This window comes from Phallusia mammillata, unplaced genomic scaffold (assembly GCF_965637545.1).
Source record: "Phallusia mammillata unplaced genomic scaffold, kaPhaMamm4.hap1.1 HAP1_SCAFFOLD_85, whole genome shotgun sequence".
Taxonomy (NCBI): domain Eukaryota; kingdom Metazoa; phylum Chordata; class Ascidiacea; order Phlebobranchia; family Ascidiidae; genus Phallusia; species Phallusia mammillata.
Genome location: NW_027648843.1, coordinates 36,568 through 47,872, shown reverse-complemented (window position 1 = coordinate 47,872; position 11,305 = coordinate 36,568). Strand labels below are relative to the sequence as shown.

Genomic DNA, 11,305 nt, shown 5'->3' with positions numbered 1-11,305 from the left:
ATAAAAAAACATGCAAGTCGTTTTTTTTTTTAAAAACAAAAAAACAACTGTATTGTATTTATGCAGCATGCGGGAAAATAATGACCAGCGCCTATTTGATAAAGATGGTACGAAAGAAAATAGTGATTTGAGAGAAAATAGTGAACCAGAAGAAAGCAGTGGTTCAAAAAAAATCAGTGATTCGGGTGAAAACTGTGATTCAGGAAAAAATAATGACCGAAGACCGGATGGGAAAAATATAAAGGTAGGCTAACCATTTTATTGAAAATACTAGTAAGTTTGCCAAATTTTTTAGACTAGTACATGATACATTGTACAATAAACATCACTCCCACTTAACATTGTAGGACTGTGTAACAAAGAATATGTTTGTTAGTTTGTTTACCATTTGTTTGCTTAACATTATATCAATCAGTAATATTTGCCTTTTTCTCGTACGTTACTCGAGGAAATGTGACTGTCTGTAGTAAAGTTTTTTTAGCAGCAATACAGTCGTAATATATTCAATTATATTCAAGAATTCCAAAAAATATTACTTGAATACATTTTCGCTGTTTGCTTTTAAGCATATTTTATAATCATGAACTAACATTGACTCGAAAGGAGGTTTCAAACTGACCCTTATGACTTTTGATTGTTTTAAATGAATTGTTTTCAACGTTATGTTTATTTCAGGTAAGTTACTCTTTGAAAGATAGACTGAATAACTAAAATTCACTTTCTTGTAGAAATATAAATGCGAAAAAAACATTCTATATTTTTTCAACGATATTTCAATAGAATAATTTCTAAGAATAATAAATATTATAAGTTTACCAAACAAGAAACACGAACCATGAAAAATCTTTTCATCGTTTTGTCATTAACCTTTGAGATAAAAAAATGGACAACTGTGTATAACTTAGATAACTGTTGTTAATTTGCTTATTACAGATTGGTGACCGTGTTAAGATCAAATTAAAAAAACGGCAATTAAAGCAAGTGCAGAAACAATGGTGGGATGAGCAGATTACAAAAGTATGTTAAAAAATAAAACGTATGTACTTGACAGCCTGAGTGACCAAATTCATACCAATTACATTGGATAAGTGTGTTACAACGACACCAAGCAAGAAATAATTTTTAAAATCAAGTAAAAAAAATATTTCTTAAAACTGACATAAAATTTCCAGGCAATTTTGCAACAGTCCCTCGAAAAATGTTTACTACTAGTTTAACTTCAAGGTGTGATGACGTTTGTAGTATCAAGTCTGATCTACTGTAACTATACTTTTAAAAACATTTGCCTTGTGCACGTTCTAGAACATGGGGAAAGTTGGAACAGTGATTTTCTTCGGCATTGAAAACGAACCTGTTGTTTATTTTCCAGAGTCTGGCCAAAGGTAAACTTAAGCAACCACAAATTTATTCCTTCTGGTTTACACCCCGGTTTCAAATCATAGTATGCCAGGCGAAAGGAATTAATCAAGCAAAATTTAGGTCCAGGAAAAGCACCTGTCGTGGTTTAAATATCAACAGTGACTAGATTTTTTTAGTTTATACTTTACCATTAGACTGGGGTCGCTTTTGTAGCGTATTTCAATAACTTCAACTTATTCCATGTTTAAATATTTAAATATTGCAGCTAAATTATTTTGGCAGTTTAGCTGTTTCAGGTGGCAATACGTACCGTACAACGAGCTCTTACCAGTCTAGGGCTGTAGATGCTTTTAAATTAAAAAAAAATGTTTGTTTTATCGTTACTGCTTTTTAAATTTCCAGGACGAATTGTTGTTTTTATAAACAAAACTGTATGATAAATTGTTACGGTTAGAAGCCGCACTTCAAAATCAAACAATTGTTGGAAAATGTGACTATAGTTACAGAAATGTTTTTTTACTATAGTGGTCCGATTAAACCAGAAGCTTTGGAAAATGTGTCTTCTGAATTTCCTTCGGATGGTTCGGAAAAGTATATTTCTGGTTATCTTAAGGTAAATCTTTCGTTTGTGCCTCACTGAGAAAGGAGGAATTAAAACAAGTATTAAACTAGGAATTCGTACGGCATACGCAGATCTGCAACATTAAATTAACATCGTATGAACAATTTGCTGTTTTGCGCTATTGTGCGTATTTTCGAAATATGTGATTAGGCGGACAATGTCCTGAAGTTTGACGAAGACATGCAATTATAAAAAATGTGATTAACCGGTTTACTCTGTAATATTCAGTTTTGTTTAGGTGGGAGACTATGTAGAGTTGGCTTATGAAGATGAGGTGGTTCAAACATTACAGGGTCCTCAGCAAAGGTTTTCATCATGCAGTCATTGATTTCGAATACAACCGGTAAGAGATGGGTATGGTCAGGTTGACCATTACATACATTTTTGCATTTGAAACGAATTTTCGTTTCCGTTTTCGTTTCGAAATGGCCAAATTCGTTTCGAAATCACGAATTTTGTTTCGGAAACAATTTTTTTGGCCAAATTTGTTTCGAAATTCGTTTTCGAAGCAAATTTTCGAAACAAATTTGCCAAAAAAATCTGCCAAACAAAAATTTGTTTCCGTAAACTCGAAACGAATTTTTGCTCAGAAAATTTTGCTTTCGCTCGATGTCGATAAAGAGCTCAAAAATGGGAAATTTCGTGAAAATAATTTTCGAAACAAATTTGTTTCCACTTCGTAGAAAATTTGTTACTTACCAAGTTGTAGAGCTCTTCTGGCAAATTGCTCTACAAACTTGATATTATGCCTGGCAATAGCTTACATTTGTTACTTACATTTAAGTACTTTCTGCACGACGTTTACAATAGCAAATAGCCTTGTATTGTGTTTTTTAAGAAATGTTTTTGCTGCTGGTCACCTTTTACCAAAATAAACTCATCTCATTTCAACACAAGTGTCTTGGCAATTTAAAATCAGGTCTGTGTCATTTGCATTTTTTGTATTATTTATTAACGAATATAAAAACAAAAGAACAATACCATGCAGTACTATACTGCTGTATAGTAACTAAAACAGACTTTTTCTTGATTTCTTTTTCTTGATTTCTGAATCAGATTCATATGCTTTGGTTGGTGAATCTAAAAATAAAGGTATGTTACAGTTTGACAAGTGGTTTAAATACATTCAATCAAACCAGTTGTATTTGGCCGGCCTACTATATATTTTATGTTTCTATGTAAATGCATAGTTCCACAGACAAGTAATAAAACATGCAAGCTTTAATGCAAAATCTTTTTTTGTATGTGTGTGTTTGATGTGATGAGTACCGAAGTCAGTTAAGATGGTAGCGGGCAGGAAAAAAGTGTTGATAGCAGCCAATAGTATAATGACCAATCCTTGAAATACCTTAACACCCCATAAGATGTTGCATCAGCAAAGTTTCACCCAAACAAATGAAATTATGATAGTTTAATTACCCTTTACCATAAACGATGACCTACTTCAACACACCTTGACCCTAAAAATGCATGTACAGTATTGTAAATATTTGGCTGGTATACAAACCATATTCTTAGCATTGATTTAATAAAATACAAGTGTAAACATTACATTTTTGGATTCGAACTGCTGGATAAAACAATCCATCAGCCCATCTGGCTTTTATTTCATCGCCCAGCACAATTTGATGCAAATTCTTCAGTCTCTTTTTGTGCTTTGAACGAATGTCCTTTATGTTGTTAATATCCACAATCTCCTGGTCATCAAGGAATTTGACACGAATTGAATCTGCAAATATTTTTAATTTGTGGTTAAATGTTTTATGATGTTGGCTTTTTTCTTAATTTGATGTTCTTACCTGTAGCCTTTGCATGGTCAGCATGAGTCGCCCCCCTGCTCATCATTTTTTCAGCATCAGAAGGTCCTCCAGCCTTCATAGTGTCAGCATCAGCAGGTCCTCCAGCCTTCATAGTGTCAGCATCAGCAGGTCCTCCAGCCTTCATAGTGTCAGCATCAGCAAGTCCTCCAGCCTTCATAGTGTCAGCATCAGCAGGTCCTCCAGCCTTCATAGTGTCAGCATCAGCAGGTCCTCCAGCCTTCATAGTATCAACATCAGCAGGTCCTCCAGTCTTCATAGTATCAGCATCAGCAGAACCTCCAGAGCTTACATCTGACCAAAATGACATCATAAAAATACCCCTTTACTTGTAGTTACTAATTACCAAAATTACAACTGTTAAAAGGGCACAATATCGCTTCACAAAAGAAGTTTTTTTGCCAAATAAAACTGTTATTAGTATGTTTTGTTATAAAACGTTTCTGTATGTTTATCAACAAACTTTTTACACACTTACTGATAATTGTAAAATTTAGTTGTCAGCTTGGTATAAAACATATGCTTTAATAGAAAAGTTGAATCCTTACTACTTACTTTCTGACAACAATTTTAATGCTTGTCTTGCATCTTCCACTAGCTCTCCCGGGTCAGTGATGTTGTAAAACCTTTCTGCCACTTCAACTGAATGTCCTTCAGCTCTTGCCACAGCTGCTTGAACTGTTTTGGGGGCTTTACTGACCTTTTTTGTAATTAATTTCCTAGTGTCAGTAACTGTTACTTCTTTGTTAAAACAAAACAAACTTATTTGTTTGTAAAGCTTATTAAATTCCGAAGCTTGCATTTTAATTGCCTGATTTTGCACTTTTAATGATGGAAATACTTTATCCTCTGCTGAAGGTGTTAGGCCTAGATATTTCCACAAATGAACAGAGGTGCACTTTAACTCTTGTAGTTCACTGTGAGATAGTACAATGCACCCCTGCCGTTTCTTTTCCTTTTGATCTGAAACCATGATTGAAAAGTTTTTGTTCTCTGTTTCTCCAGCATCGCGAAGTTCTGAGTGAGTCATGCCTGTTAGCACACATGATCTGCATCCTTGCTTGCAAATTATTTTTAGAAATAAATCAGATACTATCAATGATGTATCTTCTTTTGTCAAACTACCAGGCTCAGATTTCCTTAGTAAATTTGCCTTTTGTGCAGTTTCTTGTTTCTCATATTCAACAACTGCACTACCTGGAAACTGGCAATCTTTTAAATTTTTGGTTGCATTCGCCTTCACTATGCATTCTCGTTTTTCTTTTTTGCTTCTTTGCCTTGCCATCCATTGACTCACAAGAATAATCAATTTTCTGACATCCCTTTTATAAATCTTGCTATAGTATATCTGGACATACTGCAAAAAATTTTGAAAAGTAGCAAGGTAAGTGTATCTTGTGCTGTCTCTTCCACTGCAGTTTGCCTTGATTGTTAATTTTTTGTAAATTTTATCTGGAAATCTTAAGTTCTCCAAATCGTTGTCCAACAAGGCTCTGATCTGTCTGCAATATGTAGTAGCTGATTCTTTGCAGCATTCATTTCTTTTACCAAATCCCACATGGACAATTTCCTCTTTGTAGCATTCTAATATGTCGTTAAGTTCTAATATTTTTGGTATTGAACGTTGTTCTGCAACACTTAGCGGAAGTGTGACCTCAGGGTGGATTCTAGCCATATGACTTTTCAAGCCATATATACCTCTACCACACAAGTAGCAAATGAATCCCCTAAAATTTTGGTAACTTCCAGTTCTACTTTTTTTCGAAAAGCTGTCATAAAAAAATAGTTCTTGATTTACTTCGGGATGTTTTTTTCGATGGTGTGTAACATTTACATACTGCTTGAAGCAAAATGGACAATGCCTTTTTCTCCTGAAATCAGTTTGTTGCAAAGTCATATCATAATGTACAAAGTTTATGGGGAAAAAATCCACATACCTTTTATAGCCTATTGGTGAGCAGGACCTGCATGACAAAAAATCACATATTGCACATTTGTTTCCAGTTAGATACAGAGACAAGTCTAGCATATATTTATGAATATATTTGTTTTGCTAACAATCACTTATGCAAGTCAACCTGCAAAGCAGTGATTCTTAAACTGTGTCCCCTGGCACACTAGTGCTCCGCAAGAGATTTCCAATTTAAAAACTACAAACATTCTCTGGGTTAATAACAGATTGCAAGCAGGCATGACAACATTAAAAATCTATTTTTTGTTGCAAACTAGCGTTTTGGACAACTTTTGTCATGTTATCCTGCAACATAACCTGCGGAATGATAAAGTAGTTTGTAAATCAGACACATGCTTAAAAAGTTCAGGAATCACTCTGGAAAGATCTATTTAACCCCACCAGTGATAAGTTGTACTATACCTAGTATAACTTACGAAAATTAAGAAAGAAAAAGATTAATCATTCATAAAAATGTATGGCAAAGTTACTTTTTACCATTAGGGGTTTTTGTTTTGTATACACTTGTATTATTTCAGCCTGTCACTTACAATCCACTTGAAGAACTTGAGGATGCACTTGTTGAGAAGGAATGTTTTCTGCAACACATAACACCCATTAGTTAAACAATCAAATAAATTAATACATGATTCATTTAGCTAGGCAAATGATTCTAACAATTAAATTATTTCGCACATAATTCCATTCTGATATGACTACTTACTTTTGACGAAGTTTTCTTTGTTGTGCAATAGTTTCCAGCAAACTACTTTTCCTAAATGCATGTTAAGTTTAAGAGGAGAAACAAATTTACTATGTCATCAACATACCCTTCACTATCAGATTCTTTACTACTCTCTTCAGTGGAACTACAAGAACTTGAACCAGCACTAATGAACAAATATTTCAACATGTTCACACATTAACGCTTTGTGCATTTGTATATTGCTTACATACCTCTCAGAAACGCTACTGTCACTGGTGATTTTTGGCCTTTTCCTGTCATGTAAAAAAACCACAGTTTACAACAATGTCTTTTTTTGAGCTGATTAATGCGCCTGATGCTAGTTTTCTGCAATCTGGCAAAATTTGGCTGGAATCAAATGCGAATTATACTTGTAGTTAAGCATATTTGGTAAGAAACAAAGCAAAATCACTTTGTGTGATGCACATGTGCGGCCCTCGATCCAATTTTGACATTTATAATTGGCCCTACAGTAACAAAGGTTGCCCACCCCTGCTGTATGCCATAGAATGAATACAAAGCAGTAAAAGCACAAGTCACCTTCCTCTTTTTCCTCTCAATTCGGAGTCTGATGTCAACGTTGAGTCAGAACTAAATCAGATATGTGTTACAGGAAAGTGAACAAAAACAGCTATTAAAATGTAGCATTCACCTGTCTTCTTCGACTCTAGCTCTTTCATATTCATTCATAATGTTAGACACTAATGGTTACTTACTCGACCTTTCTTCTCAGATAGCAATCTCACCTCACCGACGTTTAGCACATACGCTTTCACTCGTACTGATAATTCAGGTAATCCAAAATCTTACAAAACCGCATTCAAATTCGACCATGAGACATTATAATATTAACCAATTGCATCCACAAATTTAAAAATGTATCAAAAAAGTTTATATCTTGCGTAGGAATAATTAGAGATGGAGTCGGATATAAAATATACATCAATCGTTGTTTTTTTTCTTTTACGTAACGCACGTGTAGATGCAGAATCCAAAATGCCAAAAAGCTACCAATACAAGAGGAGGCTAAAAAAGCAAAATTAACTGATATCACGACTAACTTTCAGTTACAATTTATTACAATTGACTTTTTTCTCAATCTCTCAATTTGTTTTATGTGTCTGACCGCGCAAAACGACAGGCCGAACCAGAAACAGAAAGCACATTACATTTATCACAAGCACATGGCAAAATTTTAAACATATCACCGTCAAAAAGAGTCACACCATATTATACCGAGTTCAGAAATAACAGAGTCATGACCGCTCGCGCAATAGAATTTGGTCGCTTATTTTATACCTTATTGTCTCCCAAACACAAACGAATCAAGATAAAAATAAACGGTTTTCACGAGCCCACTTGGTACTGCAGTCAGATTGAACATGCAAAGTTTCAGCTTGTTCTGATCAGTAAAACAGAATTAACAAGCGCACATCGTAAGTATTTTTAAAGTTTGACCGCTCGCGCAATAGAATTCGGTCGCTTATTTTATACTTTACTGTCTCCCAAACACAAACGAATTAAGATAAAATGAAACGGTTTTCACGAGCCCACTTGGTACTGCAGTCAGATAGAACTTGCAAAGTTTTAGCTTGTTCTGATCAGTAAAATAGAATTAACAAGCGCACATCGTAAGCATTTTCGAGTCATGACCGCTAGCGCAATAGAATTCGGTCGCTTATTTTATACTTTATTGTCTCCCAAACAGAAACGAATTAAGATAAAATGAAACGGTTTTCACGAGCCCACTTGGTACTGCAGTCAGATAGAACTTGCAAAGTTTCAGCTTGTTCTAAACAGTAAAACAGAATTAACAAGCGCACATCGTAAGTATTTTCGAGTCATGACCGCTAGCGCATTAGAATTTGGTCGCTTATTTTATACTTTACTGTCTCCCAAACACAAACGAATTAAGATAAAATTAAACGGTTTTCACGAGCCCACTTGGTACTGCAGTCAGATAGAACTTGCAAAGTTTCAGCTTGTTCTGATCAGTAAAACAGAATTAACAAGCGCACATCGTAAGTATTTTCGAGTCATGACCGCTAGCGCATTAGAATTTGGTCGCTTATTTTATACTTTACTGTCTCCCAAACACAAACGAATTAAGATAAAATGAAACGGTTTTCACGAGCCCACTTGGTACTGCAGTCAGATAGAACTTGCAAAGTTTCAGCTTGTTCTGATCAGTAAAACAGAATTAACAAGCGCACATCGTAAGTATTTTTAAAGTTTGACCGCTCGCGCAATAGAATTCGGTCGCTTATTTTATACTTTACTGTCTCCCAAACACAAACGAATTAAGATAAAATGAAACGGTTTTCACGAGCCCACTTGGTACTGCAGTCAGATTGAACTTGCAAAGTTTCAGCTTGTTCTGATCAGTAAAACAGAATTAACAAGCGCACATCGTAAGTATTTTCGAGTCATGACCGCTCGCGCAATGGAATTCGGTCGCTTATTTTATACCTTATTGTCTTCCAAACACAAACGAATCAAGATAAAATGAAACGGTTTTCACGAGCCCACTTGGTACTGCAGTCAGATAGAACTTGCAAAGTTTCAGCTTGTTCTGATCAGTAAAACAGAATTAACAAGCGCACATCGTAAGTATTTTCGAGTCATGACCGCTAGCGCAATGGAATTCGGTCGCTTATTTTATACCTTATTGTCTCCCAAACACAAACGAATTAAGATAAAATGAAACGGTTTTCACGAGCCCACTTGGTACTGCAGTCAGATAGAACTTGCAAAGTTTCAGCTTGTTCTGATCAGTAAAACAGAATTAACAAGCGCACATCGTAAGTATTTTCGAGTCATGACCGCTAGCGCATTAGAATTTGGTCGCTTATTTTATACTTTACTGTCTCCCAAACACAAACGAATTAAGATAAAATGAAACGGTTTTCACGAGCCCACTTGGTACTGCAGTCAGATAGAACTTGCAAAGTTTCAGCTTGTTCTGATCAGTAAAACAGAATTAACAAGCGCACATCGTAAGTATTTTTAAAGTTTGACCGCTAGCGCAATAGAATTCGGTCGCTTATTTTATACTTTACTGTCTCCCAAACACAAACGAATTAAGATAAAATGAAACGGTTTTCACGATCCCACTTGGTACTGCAGTCAGATAGAACTTGCAAAGTTTCAGCTTGTTCTGATCAGTAAAACAGAATTAACAAGCGCACATCGTAAGTATTTTCGAGTCATGACCGCTCGCGCAATGGAATTCGGTCGCTTATTTTATACCTTATTGTCTTCCAAACACAAACGAATCAAGATAAAATTAAACGGTTTTCACGAGCCCACTTGGTACTGCAGTCAGATAGAACTTGCAAAGTTTCAGCTTGTTCTGATCAGTAAAACAGAATTAACAAGCGCACATCGTAAGTATTTTCGAGTCATGACCGCTAGCGCATTAGAATTTGGTCGCTTATTTTATACTTTACTGTCTCCCAAACACAAACGAATTAAGATAAAATGAAACGGTTTTCACGAGCCCACTTGGTACTGCAGTCAGATAGAACTTGCAAAGTTTCAGCTTGTTCTGATCAGTAAAACAGAATTAACAAGCGCACATCGTAAGTATTTTTAAAGTTTGACCGCTCGCGCAATAGAATTCGGTCGCTTATTTTATACTTTACTGTCTCCCAAACACAAACGAATTAAGATAAAATGAAACGGTTTTCACGAGCCCACTTGGTACTGCAGTCAGATAGAACTTGCAAAGTTTCAGCTTGTTCTGATCAGTAAAACAGAATTAACAAGCGCACATCGTAAGTATTTTTAAAGTTTGACCGCTCGCGCAATAGAATTCGGTCGCTTATTTTATACTTTACTGTCTCCCAAACACAAACGAATTAAGATAAAATGAAACGGTTTTTACGAGCCCACTTGGTACTGCAGTCAGATAGAACTTGCAAAGTTTCAGCTTGTTCTGATCAGTAAAACAGAATTAACAAGCGCACATCGTAAGTATTTTCGAGTCATGACCGCTCGCGCAATGGAATTCGGTCGCTTATTTTATACCTTATTGTCTTCCAAACACAAACGAATCAAGATAAAATTAAACGGTTTTCACGAGCCCACTTGGTACTGCAGTCAGATTGAACTTGCAAAGTTTCAGCTTGTTCTGATCAGTAAAACAGAATTAACAAGCGCACATCGTAAGTATTTTCGAGTCATGACCGCTCGCGCAATGGAATTCGGTCGCTTATTTTATACCTTATTGTCTTCCAAACACAAACGAATCAAGATAAAATTAAACGGTTTTCACGAGCCCACTTGGTACTGCAGTCAGATAGAACTTGCAAAGTTTCAGCTTGTTCTGATCAGTAAAACAGAATTAACAAGCGCACATCGTAAGTATTTTCGAGTCATGACCGCTAGCGCAATGGAATTCGGTCGCTTATTTTATACCTTATTGTCTTCCAAACACAAACGAATCAAGATAAAATGAAACGGTTTTCACGAGCCCACTTGGTACTGCAGTCAGATAGAACTTGCAAAGTTTCAGCTTGTTCTGATCAGTAAAACAGAATTAACAAGCGCACATCGTAAGTATTTTCGAGTCATGACCGCTAGCGCATTAGAATTTGGTCGCTTATTTTATACTTTACTGTCTCCCAAACACAAACGAATTAAGATAAAATGAAACGGTTTTCACGAGCCCACTTGGTACTGCAGTCAGATAGAACTTGCAAAGTTTCAGCTTGTTCTGATCAGTAAAACAGAATTAACAAGCGCACATCGTAAGTATTTTCGAGTCATGACCGCTAGCGCATTAGAATTTGGTCGCTTATTTTATACTT

General features: G+C 35.6%; 1 protein-coding gene across 4 annotated transcripts; it reads right to left on the bottom strand.

Moving 5' to 3' along the window:
- Nucleotides 1-2,910: 2,910 nt before the first annotated feature.
- On the bottom strand, nt 2,911-7,769 carry LOC145207094 (uncharacterized). 4 transcript variants are annotated; one of them, XM_080078584.1, is made up of 11 exons: nt 7,147-7,596; nt 7,035-7,085; nt 6,707-6,748; nt 6,580-6,639; nt 6,474-6,524; nt 6,301-6,348; nt 5,736-5,762; nt 4,354-5,669; nt 3,781-4,092; nt 3,534-3,710; nt 2,911-3,061 (listed from the first exon to the last, which is right to left on the bottom strand). In XM_080078584.1, exons 1-11 carry the CDS (start codon nt 7,182-7,184, stop codon nt 2,991-2,993), a joined length of 2,193 nt encoding a protein of 730 aa, XP_079934710.1. In that variant the 5' UTR covers nt 7,185-7,596; the 3' UTR covers nt 2,911-2,990. The 4 variants fall into 4 exon arrangements, with proteins under 4 accessions (XP_079934710.1, XP_079934708.1, XP_079934709.1 ...); XM_080078582.1 differs by having other exon boundaries at nt 4,354-5,762; nt 7,147-7,597; XM_080078583.1 differs by lacking the exon at nt 6,580-6,639 and having other exon boundaries at nt 4,354-5,762; nt 7,147-7,769.
- Between the last annotated feature and the right edge of the window lie 3,536 nt (nt 7,770-11,305).